General features: G+C 41.6%; 1 protein-coding gene across 3 annotated transcripts; it reads right to left on the reverse strand.

The window, feature by feature from the left end:
- Positions 1 to 1,411: 1,411 nt before the first annotated feature.
- On the reverse strand, positions 1,412 to 21,526 carry RNF185 (ring finger protein 185). Of its 3 annotated transcripts, none has more exons than XM_048513778.1 (7): positions 21,389 to 21,526; positions 16,498 to 16,718; positions 13,389 to 13,407; positions 12,109 to 12,221; positions 10,835 to 10,889; positions 5,424 to 5,541; positions 1,412 to 4,158 (listed from the first exon to the last, which is right to left on the reverse strand). In XM_048513778.1, the coding sequence occupies exons 2-7, from the start codon at positions 16,668 to 16,670 to the stop codon at positions 4,061 to 4,063; spliced, it is 576 nt and encodes a 191-aa protein (XP_048369735.1). In that variant the 5' UTR covers positions 16,671 to 16,718; positions 21,389 to 21,526; the 3' UTR covers positions 1,412 to 4,060. The 3 variants fall into 3 exon arrangements, with proteins under 3 accessions (XP_048369735.1, XP_048369734.1, XP_048369736.1); XM_048513777.1 differs by lacking the exon at positions 21,389 to 21,526 and adding an exon at positions 21,224 to 21,360; XM_048513779.1 differs by lacking the exon at positions 21,389 to 21,526 and adding an exon at positions 21,161 to 21,360.
- Between the last annotated feature and the right edge of the window lie 678 nt (positions 21,527 to 22,204).

A 22,204-nucleotide genomic window follows, 5' to 3' on the forward strand; every position in this document is an offset into this window, starting at 1 on the left:
GTTTATGACCTGAAACTTTAACAATAGAACTCTGTGCAAGAGTGTCCAAGATGACATCTTTTCCACGTGGCTATTACTGAGTAGGCTCTGCATGAGCTGTCACCTATGGCTCTAACGTTCTTTGCCTGTGTTCTAGCCATTTTATATGCTAGTTCCATTGCTTTATGCTCTGTAGTCTACCAAAACAACAGAACAGGTTCAAAGAAGAGGGCACCTGGGAGCAACCCTATCAATTTTCCATATCACCTCCTTATTTCAGATATGGACCAACAGTGGCGTAGGAGGTTAAGAGCTCATGTATCTAATCTGGAGGAACCGGGTTTGATTCCCAGCTCTGCCGCCTGAGCTGTAGAGGCTTAACTGGGGAATTCAGATTAGCCTGTACACTCCCACACACGCCAGCTGGGTGACCTTGGGCTAGTCACAGCTCTTCTCTCTTAGCCCCACCCACCTCACAGGGTGTTTGTTGTGAGGGGGGAAGGGCAAGGAGATTGTGAGCCCTTTTGAGTCTCCTGCAGGAGAGAAAGGGGGGATATAGATCCAAACTCTTCTTCTTCTTTGACTTAATTGTCCAGAGTGCCCAGCAGAACTCCTCAAAGTGCCATCTGGAAACCATTCAGAGTCTTTAGGGACAAAACTGGTCCCCTGCACCAGAAGACATAGAAAGCCCCCATGAGGCTCCACCTGAAGATGTAGTGAATTACCATAATCAATAGAGAATTGAATTATCTCTGTCCTGGTTTCATGTGCAACAGAGAACAGCAGATCAAGTGTATGTGTTGGGCCAATGATAATTTGGGACAGCCCCATGATCAGCATGGTGGCTGTGAAGTAAGTCCTGAGTGCACTAGACAAGGAAACCTTGGCATGCATTTTGAAATACCCTTCCAGTGATCTCTAGTCCACAAAAGCTGATGCTACATGGAAAAAAATGTTAGCTTTTAATGTATTACAAGACTACAGTCCACTGTTGCTGCAAAAGACCAGCACAGCCTCCCTTGGATATTTTACTCCTTTCCCATTTTATACCCACAATAACCCTGTGAAAAAGGTTAGCCTGTTAGTTTGTCAAATAACTAGTCCAAGGTCACCTAGTAAGCTTCAAGAGAGAACAGGGGTTGTCATATCTCCTTGCTCCAACACACTAATCGTAACAATCTATGGTTGACTATTCCTGGAATCCTGACTGAGAAGCAGGGAGGGTTTTTTTTTCTGGGAAGGGCAGGCACCCTGTTATAACACATTAATGGTTTACAGATGGTCTCTTGGGGCAGATGCAAAGTATCTACTAGTAACCCAAACACCAACTATTACTTTTTTAAACTATGAACAGCAAGAGGCTGCCAAAGGATCCTCAGCAATCACACTAGCAGCCAGAGAAGTGAACAAAAAAAATCACTTAGACATGAACTAATGTAAAAACATGTTTATTCTAAATTACTTTCACAACTGTGAAAATTAGTGAATCATGACGGTGCCACCAGCTGCCAGCCACTGGCTATGTGCAATCTGAATACATGATTTGGGGAGGAGGAGACCAGGAGAGAGCTAATAAGATGCCCCCCCCCCCCCAAAGCACTGCATGGAAAAGGCAAGACAAAACAGAAATTCAAAGACTGTTCCAAATCACCAGTAGAGCATGATAAAAGTCATAACTGTGGGGCTGCTGCTTCACTGAGAACAGTAGACTTTGGTGCCATTTTGAAGGTGAATAGTGAGTGGCAGAAGCCCCTTCATGGCCTGGAGCCCACTTTGGCAAAAGCAGCCTGAAAGGGGTTCAAGTCCAAGACAGTTTATAGAATCATTAACCTGCTAACCTTTCAAGAGGCCACATGACAGTTTGCACATAAAATATAGAGACCACAGACAGCCTGAGCTGGTTAAAATCACAACAATATTCTGAGGATCAGTCAAGTACTCTGCAGTCTCCTCCATCTATACACCCTGGTCAGCACAGACAGCAACTCTATATTTTAAAGGAATCCCAAGCCAGTTATATCTGTTTTAATACCGTTTAAATCCACAACCACTGAACCTTTTACAATCATTTTTTTGTTTTGTCTTACAATAAATTTGACTTTTTGATCAGGACTTTCACTAAAATATTTTGGAAGTATCATTTCATTTCCACAGTGTTCAGTTTCTCCAAGCAGTAAACAGAGAAAAGTAGTATCAGAAATTCCCATGGTATGCAGCAATACAAGTTAACTTTCCCTTATTAATAATAAGCCATATATAGGATCTATGAGGCCATTCGTTTATTACAGTTTGCTTTGGAAGAATTCCTGGTTTGGAAACATAGTTGTCCCTTTGAACCCTTTTTGCGAATCGCAATAGAAGAATGTTGATGTAAAAGGAGGGAAAAGCTCCTAGCATGACTGCCTCTTCAGAGAATCACGCAAACTGCTTTTATTGCGTATGTGAACACTGAAGGATTATCTAATAGATGAAATTCTACTGGTCAGGCTTTCAAGGTGTCGGGACGGAACAAATCTCAACCCCGCTCCCTTTCTCTTCCATTATTTTGAGAAAAGTGGCACTAATATGATATTTTGAAGCACGCCTCCCAGGCACAGCATAAGACCTGAGAAAAACACTCCCCACCCCGGTAGTTTATTCCATTCAATGTTGAAATCACAATTTGTTATGGAACTCCTAAAAAGCTACCACAAGTCTTTGCCTGTAAGCAAACAAAGGAAAAATTAAAAACACTGCAAAATTAAAATGGTATAATTGTTTTAGAGACATCCTTCTTCTTTACAAGAAAGTCAGGTGTCACCGAACTGAGAAATCTCTTGTATATGTGTAGGTCTCATAGATTAGATGATTCAGCAGCAACACTATGTAAAGCTTGATATCCCTCTTTTTCTTCTATCTCTCTCTCAAAAAGAAATCCTTATATACAGTTCCCAGAACAGCCCTCTCTTAGGCACTATCCAGAAGGAAACTATTCCCTCTATGTCATCAGGACTGGCACAGGGAAGTATCCTGCTGGATTGTGCCCACCTTTCAAAGGAACACCTTTGGCAATTTGGAAAAGCTCATACACTAACAGCTATCAGTTGGAGATTCTATACAAACCATGATTGAGAACAATTCCCCTTCTTGTACTACCAAAAATTATAATCGCTTTAGCAGCAGGGCAGGGGAAATGAGTAAAAAACAGAGAGTGCCTTCCACTCCTCCTGAGCTGCATCAAAAAGTGGGGAGGGCTTTTTTGGTACATCTCAGGAAGGATGAATGAGCATACTAACCTACAGTATCCAGAATTGTGTCAATCCCAAGTAAAGTGTTGTAGGCTGCTATACAAACTGTAAGAAAACAACACTGCTTTTGTTGATAAGGAAATGTGCTGAGTAACAACCACTGAATGGCCTTTCTAGTGTCCCACAGTTCCACCCTGAGATAAGAAAGCCATCTGGCTCCAGAAAATGAAGATACTCCAGTTTTATGGCTGAAAAATCTTTGATCCTCTTGGCTTCAAAGTCATCTTCAAGGGAGACAGAGTGACAAAACATTACTCTCAAGGAGAGTAATAGAACAGCAGAAACAGAACACCTCTAAGAACATCTGCCAGCTGTTCTCTACCAATCCGTTCACTATGAGAAGAGATTTCTTGGAGCAAGTGGTACGCTGATGAATGCGTGGAATTCGGTCCTGACCTGTGAAATCTCCCTCCCTTCCACGGCATACATCTCAAAAGTTTCCATGTAATGCCTGCCACCCACTCTCCTTTCAGGGTCAGCACCTGTTCTAGTCGATTGGCACACAAATTTCAAAGAATACTCCCTCCTGGGAGCTGGGTTTATTGTTGCAGCCAGGTACCTTCTGTGTGAGACATGGTGGAACTTGAGAAATCTTTCAAACAGACCGTTAATTCCGTAACTTTGGTGAAATGAGCAAGATTCCTTTCTTATGTTGCAGCACCATGGCTACCAGGATCCCGCGGTTATCTATGGAACCAGACACCAAGAGGTTTCAGCTGGCCAAGGAGAAGCACCAGTCTGTGATAAGCTCAGAGACTGGCAAACTGTTGTACAATACAGACTGTGGAGGAAACTTAAGCGATCAAAAGCCAGAACATGATGACCAGGGCCACAAACAGGAAAAGACGGGATAGGAACTGTTCATCCACATATTGCGGAGTCCCTGGAGCAGCTAGAAAATTGGAAGGAAACAGTGGTTATCTTCTCTAGCAAAAACACATTAAATACAGTAAATTTCTAGTATCAGAGGCAAAAAGATAGAACAAACTGTTTTTTTTTCACTAGCAGACTTCCTCAATTCTTTAAGAAATGAAAATTCTGACATGGTTAAGATGGTAGTCAGGAGAATAAACAAAACAGCTAATAAAGTTATTTTTTACTTAGATCAAATATTTTGGACAAAGGTAAGCAGTCCTATTCTTTGGAGAAAAAAACTCTCTTGATCTAGGTTAACTGCCAAAAAATTCCAGTTCTACATGATCTTCTACTTGAAACAGCCACATGGCAGACAGTAAAAAAGGACCCAAAAAGGTACAATCCCAGAGGATTTTTGGGTATGCTTTCAGTGCAAGCATATATGCCTTATATTGTGTCAGACCTTAGGTCCGTCTATTTCAGTACTGTTTACTGCAACTGAAAACAGTTTCCAGAATGTCAGGCAAAGAAAGGTTTCCCCCAGCATCTGGTACCAAATATGCTTTACCTGAAGATACCTGCATGCAAACCAGATATTCTAGCACTAAGCCACAGCCCCTCCTCAATATCACAAAGCAAAGTTTTCAGGAAAACTAGTGGGATGAATCCTGCCCTTATAACTACCCCTCTGTTGAGGAAAGTTTGAAGCCTTCCTCCAACTTAAATAGCTCTTCCTTCAGCTGCAGGATGGCTAAGTCCATTCCAATTCATGGGCAACTACATGAGAAATACCCATGTCAAAGGCCATGGAAATCTTCTCAGATACATGTTCTGTAAAATATCTTCGTTCACACACACACAAAGAGGCATAGCTCTCTAGAGCCTCAGAACCCTTCAGGATAGGGCCACCATAACTGGTTTGTGTTCAGTATGGAATACTGAAATCAATCCATCAGGAGATGGACAACAAATACGAAGTTGACAATTACTGCACAGGTAAACTGTCAAGCAATGTTTTGTTCTTGGTTCATTTTAAAAAAGAGAAATTCATATTATGGAAGACTGTAAAACAGTACAATGTTGTGCTAAATTCCAAAGGTTCTAAAATATTGAGACAAGGTTTCCATCCACACGAAAGGCAAAGGTAGCAGAATCATCAACCCCAACTTTTTGAGCTGCTCCTTTTTAGTCTTGTTTTGAACAGGGACAGCTTCTCAGAAGCTAGAATTAAGGGTGGCAGGGGTAAAAATGTTAGTGTTTTTCTCCTGTGAGATTTTTCTGAAATACTGGGATACTCCATACCTGGGGGTGGCCGACCGTCGTTTATGTTGAACGCTGTAGCAAATATACCAAAAGGAAATGCCCCAATTCCAAATGACATTTGGAAGCCTCCATCACCAAATCCAAATCCCTGGAAACCCTTAAAAGAGAGAAAGAACACAGGGGGGAAAAGTTAAATATTTTAAACACTCACGGCAATGCTAGAATTGGTCCCATTTCAATCTGTCAGCAGCTAAGTGAGGCTTAAGGCCAGTCAATTATGTCCACAGGAAACAGGCAAGAACCGTCATTACAGGCTCCTGTGAGTCCTAATTTCTCATTCACAGAAGATGCTGCCCATTGCAGCTTTACAATTTACTGCTCTGGCCTTATCTCATTCCACTGAGTACAAGCAAGACCCAGCAATGACATGTCACAGTACTTGTGGCAAAGGGTCTTGAAAGATGTAGAGAGATGGGTGAGTTGAACAACTGTGTAAGAACATAAGAGCTGAACCAAACCAAACCAAGAGTAAGGACACTAGGGAGTCAGGGCTGAAAATAATTTCTGCAGCAATCAGCCTCTCAATTCTGCTGTAGCACTTCATACAAATCAGTTAACAGCACTAGATCTACGCCAGGCTTGTAGGAATTAGCTTGAAAACATCAGAGTCGATTCAGTAACTTGAAAGAGTTAACTTTTGAGTTCTAAACGATATAAAGCTGTGAGACAGATTACCATTTCAGCTCCCTGGGGGGAGCAAGACAGAAAATGTAAGGGTGAGCTGAATACATGCATCAGCTGAAAAACAGGACAAGGAAGCCAGGACACTAGAGTCTCCCTTGTAAGGAAATTTGGGAAAACTTCAGAGTTTGAAACAAACTTTAAAGGCAAAGCTATCTATGGGAGCATAAGGTCAATAGGGAGATGGAATCTATCCAGTGTACTGAAGAACATCACATCTATGATGATCTCCTTCAAGGACAGAGGTTGCAAGGGTGAGCTCAGCACAATGAGCTTCTAGCTGCTGGGGAACAAGTTCATACCCTTGACAGCAAGGCAGTGGACTTCAAGAAGGTGAAAGAGGAAGAGAGGGATGTAGATAGGACTTTCAAGGACCTGCTATAGTCTCATGGTTTCTCTGCTATTACAAAGAATGAGGGTGTTGGTTTAGGAGGGTGTCAGGCTGAAGAGTAGGGAAACTATCCCTTCAGAATGGCTGGTTGCTCAGATGATCCACTATCCCCTGATGTTTCTCATATCTTCCAGGGCTTGGATGCCTCTTTCTATTGGAAGATTTGAGAAACAGACATATATCCCGAAAGTCTGCAAAATAGCCAACTCCTGGAAGAAAGATGACAGGATGTGGCATAATAGGGTAAATATTCATAATAATCTAAATGGGTTCACACTAGAGAACAGTGGCAGTCTTTTAGGGTCACAAAAAGGTCAGAGGAAAACATGCATGCCAAGGACACTTGCACAGGGAAAACTAGATGGAAAAAAGTAGAGCACTTGAATGTAAAACAAGAACATAGATAGTGTGTGCATTTCAGAATTCTGGTAGAATGGGAAAAGTCAGCAAGCTGCTGTTGATAATGAACTCTATAGCAATGGCAGGGAAGCGTGTATAGGGGAGGATATTCCCCTGGATGTCAAAGGAGCCACAGAGTCCAATTAACTAGAAAGAAGAGTAATAAATGTCCCCCATGAAATCACTGTGGGTGGAAATTCCACAACTGAAATGTAACTGAACACTGGGGCTGTCCGATTGCTCACCAGATTAGAATTTCAGAGAATCTTCAGATTTAGAAAAAGGCAAGGAGACAAAAGATTTCAAAAAGGGCTGTCTTCAGCTGCGCTCACACTGACAGGATAAAAGCAAGTTCAGATTGTGGCAAAGATCTGTAGACACTACAAAGGGCCATGCCTTGGAACAATTAACAGTGGAGCCAGCCAGAGGGGAGACAATCTTGACCTAGTACAGTTACAGGCCAGTTAAAATAACATCTGTTCCAAATAACTTGACAGAAACAATTCTTAAAGATAGAATTAAATGCAAGGGTCCCCACCCTTTTTGAGCCTGAAGGCACATGTGTAATTCTGCCATGGAATGATGGGCACAGCATCAAAATGGCGGCCAAAGGAGGCACAGCCAGCCACAAAATGATTGCCACAGCTTAACTTCAATAACACAGTGCAGATCCTTGTGCTGAGGCGGCAGCTGCTGCCAAAAACCCCTTTTTTAAGAATCTGCAAAACCACTTGGGCATCAGAAAAGGTTTTGGCGGGTGCCATGGCATCCACAGGCACAGTGCTGGGGACTCCTGGAGAAATCCTATTCAAGAGGGATCAGCATGGCTTCAGAAAGGGAAGTTCTGCCTCACCAACATTTTGGAACTGTTTGAAAGCGTTAACAAGCATGTGATCAAGGTGAACCGACTTCTAAAAAGCTTTGGAAAAGCCCCTCACTAAAGATGCGACCAAAAGTTCAGCAACTGATTTAATAAGCAGCCAATTCTCCAAGGAGAATGAATTGCTGAGTGCTTTCAGTTAGCCAACAGAGAAATGCTCCTTAATCGCTCTCAATAGAGGTGTTTGTTTGAAGCAATGAGAACAATGAGCAGACTCTGGGGGCTTCAAGCAGACTTGCATGGAAATTTGCAACTATTTCATCAGGTCATACATTTGCTTCACGTGCACCTTCAGAAATTCTACAGACTGTGCCAACTCTCCCAACCATGCAGACTTTATCATTTGTTTATCACATGCTTTTTTGTTTGCATACATTCTGCAGTTTCACCAGCAACAAACTGTCAAGATGCTAACTGCACTCAGACCATGTTTGCATACACACGCTCAGAGAGATTACTACATCCTAAAACTTTACAAGCAGAAAACAAATTACTCCCATTACTCAGAATGTTGATTGAACAGGCAACTGTACATATAGAATACTTCATTTGCACAGTTCTCTGACAAGCAAAAAGAACCGAGTGAAGGGTGAACATGATTTTGTTTCTTAATGGGACTACAGGCAGTCAACAGAAGCACCGAAGAAGGGGAGGGGGGAAAGTCTCATGACCAGGAAAGGTGGAAGGGATTGATAGCTGTCCTAATATTCAGTTTGTTGGTGCCTTAGCTTAAATTTCTAGGGGTTTTTTTATTCCAGAGAAGTACCCATATTAGTCTGCACCAGCAAAAACAACATAATCTTATGGTGCCCCCTCCTGCTCCCGCCCCTGCTTTTATATCTTGGTCTCTTTTTATTCATGGGACCTGCAGTCTTCCTGTTTGGGAGGGTTTTAAATTTGGGTCTTGCTGGGCGCCTTTGACTTTACCTTTTGTATTAATCGCTTTTTTAAAAGGAATTTAGTAGTATTTGTATTGAAATTTATTTGTTCAGTTTTGATTTTGTTGTTCAGCTGTATTATGATTTAACTCTTGTTGTATTATACCGCCCAGAGCCCTTCGGGGATAGGGCGGTATAGAAAACCAAGCAATAAAATAAATAAATAAATAAATAAATAACTGCTACAAAGACTGCGTTCAGTGGTGGGAGATATGACAGAAGAATATCAGACACGCGCTAAAACAGTAATATTGGTCTCCTATCTACCTTCGGGTTTAAAAGAAGATACTGATTGTGGTCTTCATAGTTCGGGACTACTTGTCCTGGTATGAACCTGTGCACCATCTTTTGTCTGCCCAGTGTTCCTACTCTCTGCTCTACCCATCCCCAGTTTGCTCACCTGGCCTTTACTTAGAGCATCAGGCCATGTGCTGCCTCAGCCCCTTAGAATGGTCCCCATGAAGGTGAATGGAAAACTCAAATATTGCTTCCTTTAGGAGGGTTTCTACAGTTTCTCATTTTCAGAAGCATTTCTGTTAACATTGGCATAATTACAGCATTTTTCCTGCTGTTGAATGAAACTGGATTGTATTGTATTACTGAAGAGAATGGAAATGAGGAGAATGTATCATCAAAGGCTTTCATGGCCCGAATCAACTGGCTGTTATGGGTTTTCTGGGCTGTTTGGTCAGTGTCTGGTAGTTTTTGCTCCTAACATTTGGTCCACATCTCTAGCTGGCATCTTCAGAGGCATGTGGAGAGAAACACATCTTACCATGACATGCCTCTGAAGATCCTAGCCATAGATGCAGGTGAAACATTGGCAACAAAAACTACCAGATCACAGTCACACAGCCTGCAAAACTCACAACAAATAGAAATTAGGAGAGTCTGGTTGGAGAGTAGGGTTTTTGTTTTTATACCAATTTTTAATATTTTGGTTTGCAGATATACGGTAAGTCTTGGAAACAGTAAGCATATAGAAATAGGCAGTGTCTAGGAAAGGTTACTTTTCAGCTGCTACTGCAACTGAACACTGTTCAGCAGCTGTTCAGTAAATGATTTGGGAGACAATTCCATCTGTAGCTAAATTTGTGACATGCAGTGACCAATTTGCTGAATCTTTTGTTGCTGAAATTATTCACATCTGTTCTGACTTAAATGGCTCATTATCTACAAACAGGGCATTCGCTATACTTGAGGCTCCTGCCTCTCTTCTGACAGTTTTCAGGCTACACAAGAAGATGATCATAGGATATTTAAGGCCCATTGCAAGAATCCTTGTTCTTCCTGGGCAACTCAATTTGCCAAGGAAAAACTGAATCTCTGGTTCATGAAGGCATTAACATCTGGTTCCTTAAGGGAGGAAATGGTCTCCTCAGAGTTAAAACGCTGGTGTGGAGACCACTTCCCAAGAAACTTACTTAAGAATCTTCTGATCTGAACAGCTAGTCCGTTCCACTCTTGGGTAAGGTGCAAGAACAAATGGGAACAACACAGCCCCAGGGCTCTGAATAATTTTCTATATCGATTTCAGTGTAACTTCCAGTCCAGTCCAGAGACCCAGCATGGTGTATCAGTTAAGAACAGCGGACTCTAATCTGAAGAACTGGGTTTGATTCCCCACTCCTCCACATGAAGCTTTCTGGGTGGCCTTGGGCAACTCCAGTTCTCTTAGAGCTCTCTCAGTCTCATCTACTCATCTACTACAAACTGCCTGTTGTGGGGAGGGAAAGGGAAGGTTCCCCCCTAGAACTTTCAACACCATTGGCTGTGGAATCCTTCTGGATCACCTTGCTTGGGCGTGACTTTTGGGTGCTACACTGAAGTACTCCTAGTATATGACCTGTAAATACTAGTGCCAGTGGTCTCTATGCTCTGTAACTGACACTCCAGTAATGTTGGCCACTGTATGAGGATGCTGGGCTAGAGGACCACTCGTCTCATTCAGCAATCTTATATTTAGCCACCTTTAAAGGTGTCAAAGGACTCCTTATAGATTTTCCTTCCTAACAACAAGGACCAGCAACATGCATTTCTGCTGCATATTTCTGAAAAGCAATTGGAAACAATCTCCAGGAGCTTGAAAATTACTACTCACCCCTCTATTTTCTGGTTCAGGTCTCTGCCCCTGAGGTCGCGGTGGTGTTTTTTCTCTGTAAGATATAGTTAATTCAGTTCAACTAATTCAGTTCAACTTGGTGCTCCCTGGGTTTTAGGGCTCCTTAACGCAAACATTGCAGTAATGTCACCCTCAAATGATGGGGAAGTGTTCACTAGCATTCCTTTGCCACCCACCCTCTTAATTCACTGTCATTTACTCTCTTGTAAGCCAGCCTACAGGCATGTAGTTCTTACCAACTCTGAGAAGCAGTAGAGACTCCTCCAGAGGTCTTTGCTAATGATGGATTCATAAGTTGCTTCGAATAATTACTTGGCTACAAGAACAGTTCAAGTCAATGTTCCAGACAGAAAGCCCAGATGGTATCATCTCTTTTAGCTATTTAATTTGGTGTACAATCCACCGGACTTTTCCCCATTGAAACTAACAGGAGCTGGGCAAAAGCAGATTCCTTTCAGGAAGGGTCACATTAATCCCCCTTTCAGTTTGCTACCCTTAACAAAACTCAATATTTGCCCAGAGCAGCCTTTTCTGCTCTCCCAGAATAATGATCAGTACCCAAACCACTTAACAGTTCACCCCAGATGGCCAGATAATGTCCACAGCTGTAACTCAGAATCTCTCAAATTGCCTACTTTAAGGAAAGTTTTTCTACAAGTCATCTGACCACATGAGTTCTGCAGCAGATGTTCTAGGGCAGCTGTCCCCAACCTTTCTGAGTCTGTGGGCTTAGAACATTTGGAATTCTGTGGGCTCAGAACATTTGGAATTCTGACATGGCATGGTGGGCGCACCAACAAAATGGCTGCTGCAGGAGGCAAAACCAGCCACAAAATTATCGCCACAGCTTAACTTCAATACCACAGTGCAGATCTTGTGCTGTAGTGGCAGCTGCTGCCAAAGTAACATTCAAAAGTACCTGCAGAGTTCATCAAATCTCCAATCAGAAGTCCTGGGCAAAAGCCCTACCTGACCCCACCCACTGTCAGTTTGCTATCCTTGACAAAACTCAACATCTGCCCGGAGCAGATATTGAAGCTGCTGTGGCAGGCCCTGTAACTAATCTACAGGTAGAAATGAGCATTTTGTTCACATAGGAAAATACAAAAAAGGAAAGTGTACAGGAATCTAGTAAATACCTCAAAGAATCAGTCAATTCCACATGCCTACTACTTCAGCAAATGCCACTCTCTAGGCTCCACATAAGTGAATGAAAGCATGTTTCTAGAAGTGATAACACTGACGTTTCTCACCTGGGGTCCTGTTGTCCAGTACTGCCCCTTCCATAAAGTGGGATAACTTTATCTCGGCTGATCCCTGCTTTACATACTGGACATACTTGCCTATTTGGCCTGGTCTCTAGCCACTGAAAGATACAAAATGAGAACAATACTGAGTAACATAAATGGAGCCAATGGAGGAAAAAAGAGCAAAGAAAGCCTCAGATAAACCATGCTACATAATTATTGGACATAAAAGGACACACAGGAAAACTACAAATTATGCTAATTCTTAAAGACTAAGGCTGAAAGGATGTTCAGTTGATGTGAATGGATGCAAAAGCCAAGTCCAAAGCTATTTGACACATAATAGGTCCATGGAATGTGAGAAGTATGAATCAACGTAAACTTTGAATAGTAAAATGGGAAATGGAATGTTTAAACATTGCAATCCAGGGAGTAAGTGAACAAAAGTGGACTAGGTTAGGTCATTTTCAGTCACAGCATTCAATATTTTACTATGGAAATGACAAACAGAAGAAAAAGAATTGTCCTAATAGTGAGGCAAGATTTAGTACAAGCAGTCAGGGTCTATAATGCAAAGACTAACCAAATAATATTGATCAGACTTCATGGAAAATCTAATCAATATCATTCAAGTTTTTGCCCCAATTACAGCAGCTGATGAGGAAGAAATTAAAAGTTTTTATCCAAGTGTCCAGGAAGAAACTGATCCCACATCTAAACAAGATGTGCTGATAAATGAAACAGAATATCTAGAGGTTGATGGAGAACAAAAGCCTGAAATGCAAGGCAGGAATCCTGGGCTCAAATGTCAACTCTACAACTAATCTACTGGATGGGGAGGGGTCACGGTTCACTGATAGAACAACTGATCTACATGTAGACGGTCACAGGTTCAATCCCAGGCATCTCCAACTAAAAAAGGATCAGGCTATAGGTGATGTGAAAGTCCTTATTTCATGCACTCAACCCCCATCTGACCTACCTTATGAGTTGGGTGTAAGGATTACTGAACTAATGTGAATACTTCTGAGCTCATTATTATTAATTGTGTCTCCTTATGGAGACATACAAAGAAAAGCTAAGAACCGCCCATTCCAAAGCAGATTGCAAACGATTGCATGTTAATTCTCATTAGCACACTGAGTTACCCTTGAGGGATTTTAAACACAGTTTATTTAGGAATGGAAAGGGATATTACAGCTTCTGCCAGAATCCCCCAGAGGGCTGAGGGAGGGAATATGCAAGAAGAGCTGATGAAAGACAAAGTAAAAGAAAACCAGCCTTACCTGATGTAAACAAGGCCAACTGTTGAGATTTCCAAAGTGATTAGGTTGCAGAGCAGGAAGAGAGACGGAAGGAATGAGGGGGGAAAAAAACAATTGAATCAATGCACATGAAATTGAAGGTAAACACATAGAACAGTGGACTTCAGCAGTGCCAGTGCTACACGCAGACACGAAAGGAAACCAAATAAAAAAGACAAGTAGCAAAAGCAGGATATTTTCAGGGAGTACAATCTGACATGAAGACCACAAACCTGGAAGGGACAAAGAGGTCAGCACAGTTAACTCTTTCTTTCAAAATGCTACCTCCGGCAATCATACACTCTGTTATAATCCTCTCAGATTACAGTTTGCAGTAAGAATGCAAAAGGTGCACTGTGAGGGCTGCTGAATGAACAGTTCCGAGTAAACAGGACAGCTGACCAATTCGACCAGAGTCAGGCCAAGGTGTTTTAAAACCCAATGGAGATATCCCAGGATTCCTCATTTTAAAAAGTCTCAGAGCATGGTGCAACTTCAGGATTACCTTTGAAACACTGCCAGGAATCTCATGGATGCCTCTGATGACACTGAAAAATTCCCTGACCCAAATGATCACATGAGCTGTTTTGCAATGGGCCCAGCCTAGGGTTCTACTGTTTCCTCCACCCACCACCCACCACCACTATCTGTTTGATGAACTCAATCAGAAGGAACATTATAGGTAGTGACATAGATCTAGTTCAGGGGTCTGCAACCTGCAGCTCTCCAGATGTTCATGGACTACAAATCCCATCAGCCCCTTCCAGAATGGTCAATTGGCCATGCTAGCAGGGGCTGATGGGATTTGTAGTCCATGAACATCTGGAGAGCCGCAGGTTGCAGACCCCTGATCTAGTTATAATCATTTTATAGTACAGTATAGTGTAATATATTGTAATTATTGGATTTATATTAATGTATTTTAATTATTTATATACTGACTGTTGCAAGCCTCCATGAGTCTTGTTTAGGTGAGGAATCGGCAAGTTATAAATGAAATAAAATAAGAAGAAGAACCTGTACTGCCTTCTCTCATTGTCATAGCATTTCAATAAGAAACAAAGCAAGCTGGTGGCCCCAGCCAGAATTGAAACTGAGCAATCTTACTGGCATTCACACAACAATTATTTCTGCCTACATAGCCCATTGCATTTAAATTCTGCCAACTAAGCACTTGCCCTATCTTTTTCACTTCTGGCTGACAAAGTCATGCCTTCCACACAGTGGGAGTAGCTGACACTTATGATAATTATAGGGAGGGAGGAGGAGAAATCCTAACATGTACAGACACTGGGAAATGGACACAAGTTAGGAAATGATTTATTCCAGTTTGGCCTAGAGGCTACCGTGCCCTAAATTCAAGAAGCCATGTCAACAAATGAGATGAAGTAAAAGACCAAACATAATTACAACAACGTGACTGTCCTCAAAAGCCTGCCGCAATGCTTGGAAGTGGCTTTCCACCAAAGAACAAGATCTCACTGATATGTTTGAATGTGTCATAGAGAAGCAGGTCAATGAGGAATCATAAGACGGAAAGCCCTCATTCAAGTGAAAATCACAGGCTTTGCATGCAGAAGTCTCAGATCTGCATCCAGACTTAATTTTTCTGCAACCTGTTTATCTCCATAAGGTACCACTCTTGGGGGGACCCTGATGAACAACATGAAGGGCCCAGGAGCAGGAAGGGGGAATCAGAGGAAACTGCCAATTCAGCCTGGATCCAAACCACTCCCCTGCTCATGTTCAATCATCAGCATCTATAAAATCACAAGCAGCAGGGCTAGTCTGAGACACTGATGAGCTACATGGAACAATGGCTATTGAGCGTGCAATCTTTGCCATGAGATTGCTACAAAGGCAATAAACACATGGTAGTGCCAGCTTTTACCTTGTTGCTCTGCTTTAAACAACTCCTAACATAATGCATAATTTCCTCACAACCTCTTGGCAATAGTAAAGCTACACTTGAAGAGCATTTTTCTGCCATTCAGCTAGTATGTAAAAGCTAGTTCCTGGATTTCATCACATTTTATCATGACTGAGAAACAGAATCCACAGTATAGTTATACAGATGATGACATGCCGGGCTTAGTTCTCAATCAGTTCTCACCAAGTTGTATGGGTAAATCCATAAAGCATTTGGGATAACGAAGCCTGTTGCACTTCAGTCCTGAAAATAAGGTTAGCTGAGCCGAGCTTACACTACAACTGTATTTCCAAGCTTACCCTCAAAGCACACTGCCATAACTGCTACTGACAGCTGACTGATACTAATCCTGCCCTTGAGTGCAAAGTGAAGGGATGCATGTGGTCTCCCAGATACAGTCCTGTCTGTACCATGTCATAGCAACAGTCATACATATGAATCTGCCTTCTACTGATTTAGACCACCAATTCACCATGGTCAGCATTTTCAATGCCTGAGGTCTTGGAGAGGTCAATCAGAGGTGTTTCAAATCACCATTTTCGTTGGAGATGCCAGGACTTAACCCACAGCCTTCAAAAGAGGCTCCAGTAGGTCAACTAAATCTTTAGTAGGAATAGCAGCCTGCAATCATTTTTCCAGGACAGAGAATGCTAAATCTAGGGTACTGAAAATGGTAAGATCATGACAGGCAACAAAATCTTCAGACACACAAATATATTCCATCACAAAACTTAAGCTATTTCTGCCTTCAGCAGCTAATCCAACCACCGTGGCAAATTATGTACCTGGCACTTCCTCCGATTCAAATGTTCAACCCATCCCACACATTCAAATCGATTCTCCCAACTAGTCCTTCTCCCTTCCAGAAAGAATGCTGCTGCAAGACAAATGCCCTGTGATAAGAGTGGTGAAATGGAAGGAAGGAGCCAAGCTATAAAGTCACCTCCCAGACCCAGTTTGCAGCACCCAAAAACTATTCCAAAAAACATTGCTGCAGAGTAACAGCTGGTTCGGAAGTTATCAGAAAAGACTTAAGAAAAAAATCCATTTCTGTGGGATTCCCATCACCCTTTTAATGGGAAGTTTTAATGATTATGGTGGAATAGGACATTAATGGAACAAATGGATGGGTAAACAGGCAACCAGGAACAGGACACTAACCAAAAGAGGTGTCCACACAGACTGATGACAGCATCCTTGGCAGTGTCCAAACAGATGTTGCATTCGAAAGTGCTGTCCTGACTGGCACTGTCCCCATTACTGCTATTCCCACTGGTCCCACCAGTATTGGAGTTCTCCGTGGAGGCTGAAGCTGCAGCTCCTTTGCTGGCCATTCCTGGAACCTGATCAAGGCCAGCCAAGAAACTTTTTCGAATTGAGATCTAAGGATAAACAGAGACAACTCAGTTAAAGGATGCCATCACATTACTTGACTTAAAAGGAGACAATAATGAAGGCTGTTTTCATCCAATTATAGCATTTGAGTATCATTGCTGTTCGTCTTTTATTGTAGTAAGCAAATGACATTTTGCACAGTCTGATCCTAATGCACAACTACAACCAACACCACAGCAATATCTGGCTTTCTTGTGGGCTTCCTGTGAGTCTTTTAACCAAGCCCTGATTCCTGTCTGTCACAAATAGTCACACTGCAGTCTGAGAATGCTCTCTAAAATTCATGACACAGCATACTCATACCTCACTTTATCCAGAGAACAATCACTTCTGCCAGAGACAAGCCCAAGAAAGATTTAATAAAGAACCAGGATAACTAGACCAGTCAACAATGCTCTTTAGCAGTGAATGGAATCTGCTACAAGTTACAACTGCTCCTGTAAGAAGAGGCTGACTGTGTTCAAAATCTCAAAAGTTTCTCCTTCCCCAAGTGGCAAGTGGACTGAAGCACTGGCTCAGCTCACAATCTACATTTTCCTACCACCCAGGGGCATATCTACAGAAAAGGCACCCAAGGCAAGCACTGAAATTGCACCCACCCTCAAACCTGACAGGTCTTCCACATCTGGAAGACCAGTTATCTGGTGGCCAGGTCTATCTTTTCCTTTCAACCATGGGTAAGAGGGCTGGTTTACCTGCCATTAAGAAGAATGGGTAGACACAGCCTCTGGAGCACAATCTTACAAAATTTTCAGTCATGGGTAGGCCAACTCTCTGCAGCACAATCTTACAAAACAGTGCTGAAACACTGCTGTTGAAAAGTGAATGGCAGTTGAACAACAACACAACTTTTGTTTTTACTGATTTGTGAAGGAGAATAGTCTGTGCTTATTACAACTTTCATCTGCCTTTGCCAACAAAAGCAGATCTAATAGAAGATAGTGGCATATCTATTTTGTGCACCTGCTGAACTGGCTCCCATCTAAGCGCACCCCTTTTTTCATTTAACCACGTCCAGAAAAGTACACCCATCAACATTAAAGTCCTTAGATATTTCTATCTACAAAACTTTGACCATATATAAGACTTCTATAATTCATGGTATCAGGATACCACATTCATACACTGATTGTAGTAATAATCACCTTTCGTTGTAATTTGAATACTATGAGCAATGATGTGATAATTAACCAGGACAGAACAATTTCTGTTTTCATGGGCAAAACACAAGACTTCCAACACAGTAAAAATACAAAAAGCAGCCTACCTTTTAACCAACTACTCAGCTAAATACAAGTCAATCAGCCCATCACCCAAATATCAATATAAAACATATACCAATAAGGTGTAACAGTCAAAGTGTCAGACTAGGAACAGGGAGACCTAAGAACATCCTGCTCATTATTTACAATCTACCCTTCTCACAGAAACTCAACTAAATTATAGAGTATAAATTGCAAGTTGATACAATCAATACAATGAGACATTTAACAAGCAATGTAATAGTATCAATATTACAGAAATCTGAAAAAAACATTAGTAACACAGGATAACAAAATAGGGGTGTTTTTTTAAGTGTTCTGAATATTCAGTCTCACCAATTAAACTATCTCCTACCAACAAACTCAATAAATGTATTGTCGGCTGGGCTTTTCACAGGAGACAGGTGGATTGAAATGGTTAGAGCTGGCTGTGTGTCAGTACCCGGTGGATCTTGTTCCTAACAATGCAGGCGAAACGTTAGGAACAAGATCCACCAGATCACGGCCACACAGCCCGGAAAACCCACCACAACCAAACTCAATAGCTGATAAAACCAGAAGAATTAAAGCTTTCCCCCTTATACAATGCCAAGACATAGCATGCTGTAAAAGGAAGAATACTTGACACAACTATTTTTCCACAACATTAAACAACAGCTAATGGATCCTAGCCTTATAAGATTGCCTCATTGTCTAACTTACCGAAAGAGGCCTGAGCCCTTCTCCTCACTTCCTTTGTAATGAGAAATGTTAGCAGCAAAGGAAGACTTTAGAGCCTCTACTCTGGCAAATGGCACTTTTCACACACAGTAAAAGGTAATGCCCGAACCCAGTTTCAGTGCTGAATCACAAGAACACAGCAAGTGGGAAGAGATGAGACCTCTATTTCAACAGCCCTTTTTTCATTCAGTTACATCATTTTGCAGTATGTCCCCAAAGGCAGCTCTGCAATCAGCTGGCTGGCCTTAATGGTGACAGCCTGAAGCCTTGCAAATTTTCAGTAGTTCATTCATGTCTAGCAAAATTATTGCACTCACTTGTTTAGCAAAAAAGAGCACCTTGAGTATAACAGTAACTAATTTATGTACATGCCCATCCAGTAAAACCCTCTGCTCTTACTTTGGCAGTTGTCTATGGCCCACCAATTCTCTGCACCCTGGTTTCCAGTTTTATTTCTGCCAGGGATTTTTCTACTCCTTCAGCTCTGAGCCATCTTAATATTTGAAGCCACTTTCTGTTTATTTTTGAATGCAGGTTAGAAATATCAAATGTATTTTTTTCTTAAACAAAATACTTAGATCGGTCTTCTTAGCAGACTGCCTGCACCAAGGAAGAATTACTTCAAGATCACCAGATGCATAATTTTTGACAAACTGGCAGTAGAAAATACCAGTCTGTGTTTTACTGTTTCACCTTCTGGGTTGCATGTTACAGACTCTTTGGGAAGCAAAATGGTTTAGGTGAATCCAGCACTGCTCACTAGAAGAACCAGGCAACATTTTTAAATGCCTCCAGATCACAACTTCAAAAAAAAATCTGAGACAGTTTCTGAGAGAAACATCAACAATTTTTATTATTCATGACTTCCAAGTATCTCTTTGAAGGATCAACCCTGAGTCTGAAATATTTCCCCAGTCCTGTTCATGAAGTATACATCTCTTTATGATATATCAGGATCAATGGAGGAAGGAGAGGTAAAGGAATTCTGGAAATCTTAACAGGAATATCGTCTGTGATCAGACATGTTTTATTTTTACTCTCATCTAGAAAGCCAACTTTTAACATTTATACTAGCAAAGTATTTCGCATTTGTCCCTTAGTAAAATGAAGGGGGGAAAGAATCTAGTTTAACTATTTTGATAAAGTATCTGAATTGGTTTTCCGGGCCTAGAACTATCATGCAACAATATATTTATAGTAAACAAAGTTCTAAATAGAAGAACTAGAAGTGGACCCTATGGCATTTTGAAAGACTTTAAAAGCATAATAAATCATTATTGCTGTGCCATTTGATATGGAAACACACAAAACTACTTTAGAAAATTATGCAGCAACACCACAAAGTCTTTAAGATAAAAATCAAAATGATGCCAAATATTAACAACAACTACTATTGACAGACTGTGAGAAATGCTGCATTTTTGAGTGGGTGGAATGCAAAAGCACAAAAGGGGTAATGAAGAGCCAAACTTAGACATAGAATTTTAGTAATTTCTTAAAACCCTTTTTTAAACCCTATGGCTCATTCTGCACAGCATATTTATAACTGTTTGCAATCGTTATAAATGAACTTGCTTTCCTTTTTTATAAATGAAAAACGAATTCATAAAAAACAATTGCAACGTTATAAATCTGCTGTGTGGAATTCACCTATGACATTCTTTTCTAGTGAATAATCCTGAGCTATCTTCAGATATTGGCATGCATGCATGCAGAGATATGAAGGAAGGCCCATTTTTTTAAAAGTAAGACAGACCTTCTCAAAATACCAGATTTGGAAGCTCTGGGGAAATTTTGTGAGTTTAGAAACTCTAAGATTTACCTGCATATGACAATGCCATACTATTAAAGAGTCTGGTGGTATTATTTGCTACATATCTGCATTTATTGCTGATGAATGCTCTTTTTCATATTACAGGGGTGTTTATTTCCTGAGCTGTTATTATAGAAACAAAAATTCCAGCTGTTTCTCCTTACTGCGCCTCAGGCCAAATAACTCAACCTGTCTTTTTTGTTAGCTCTCACCATGTATTATTCCTTTCCAACCCAGGGAAGAAGGGAAAACAGAGCTGCCTTAATTGTATTGCTAGTTGTAGCCTACAACACCTCTTTCTCACTGTTCCCAAACATACACACACGAAAACAATAAGCCACAATCTCCACAACTTTAACCGTTTATAAGCCACTTTGAAAATCTGTGTCCAGACTCTGAACATTTTCAGACCATTCCAGATGTGTAAGTACATTAGTCTGAAGCAACATAAAGCAGGAACCCAGCGTCACCCTGGAGATTTTAAATTACATTAGTTTATAAGGTGCCACTGAACCCCCTTTAAATATAATTCTCCTTAGCACACACTTAACAGGAAATAAAGTTCTGCTGAATGAGGACCAGCCCAACTAGCCCATCATCTTGCCCACCCTCATCCTTGTAGCCAGTAGCCAACCTTCCTGGGCAAATTATCCAATATGGAAAGCGCGGCTTTCAGGAAAGCAGTGAGCCCCAGCACCTCTCAACAGATATCGTTCACTCCTTCCTTCCTTCCAACTGCTTGGCCCAGCCCGATGGAGCCCAGGGGACACGACAGCACCGAAGCTCTTCCATTGGCAAGTGGACTGCTCAACCCGCCCCCTCCTCTCTTCTGCCATGATTGGCCTATGCAGGGGTCTCTCACCGGGCGGGAGCCACCGTCGGCTCCTTCCGCGACTCAGAACCTCTCTCGCAGAAACGTCCAGCGCCAGCTCCGCTGTCTTACTCCGCCTCTCGAGCTGCAACTGTCACCTGATTTTCTTCTTCCGGAAGTCGGGCTGTGAGTCGGAAGGGGCCACTTTCAAGAACGCACAATGTGCCCACCGCAAATAAAGGTCGGCCTAGTGCCGGAGGAGGAAATATAGAGTTCCTTATGGTAAAGGGACCCCCCTGCTAGAGATGAGAAACTTGCGGAAAAGTCGATTAATTTCAGCTGCCCAGAGCCTTTCGAAAAGCTCAATTTTTCAATATGTGCTTTTTTGTTTCTAAAATAACTCTCTGTATTAGAATGCTAGTGCAGAACGTATTTCTTTATCATATTCTGATTTTTTAAAAATTAAAATGCTAGTTACTAATGGCCTGTATTTGGTTACTAATTACTAAAGTTACTCGGGGAAAGCAATGGCAAACTACCCCACATAGGCTTGCCTATGAAATCACTGCTTGCAGTGGTACCCCAGGGTCGGACACGACTTTTTTTTAACTAAAGTTACTAATGGCCAGTATTTGGGATATGGTTTCTCAGTCTGAGGACTAGCTCCTTATTTTCAAACTATGTTTGAGCTACTGTAATGTGCTGTACGTGAGGCTGCTTTTCAGTTATCCAGAAGCAACTCTGGACTCCCTAAATGCGTGTGGGTGGGAGTCTTCTACAGTCAGATTAATTTCAGAGAAATCACTGGCACCAGTTCTCAGTGAGCTTTGTTAAATTACTGGTGTCAGTTTTAAAAGTAATTTTGAG

This window comes from Sphaerodactylus townsendi, linkage group LG13, assembly GCF_021028975.2.
Source record: "Sphaerodactylus townsendi isolate TG3544 linkage group LG13, MPM_Stown_v2.3, whole genome shotgun sequence".
In the NCBI taxonomy this organism is placed as follows: Eukaryota; Metazoa; Chordata; class Lepidosauria; order Squamata; family Sphaerodactylidae; genus Sphaerodactylus; species Sphaerodactylus townsendi.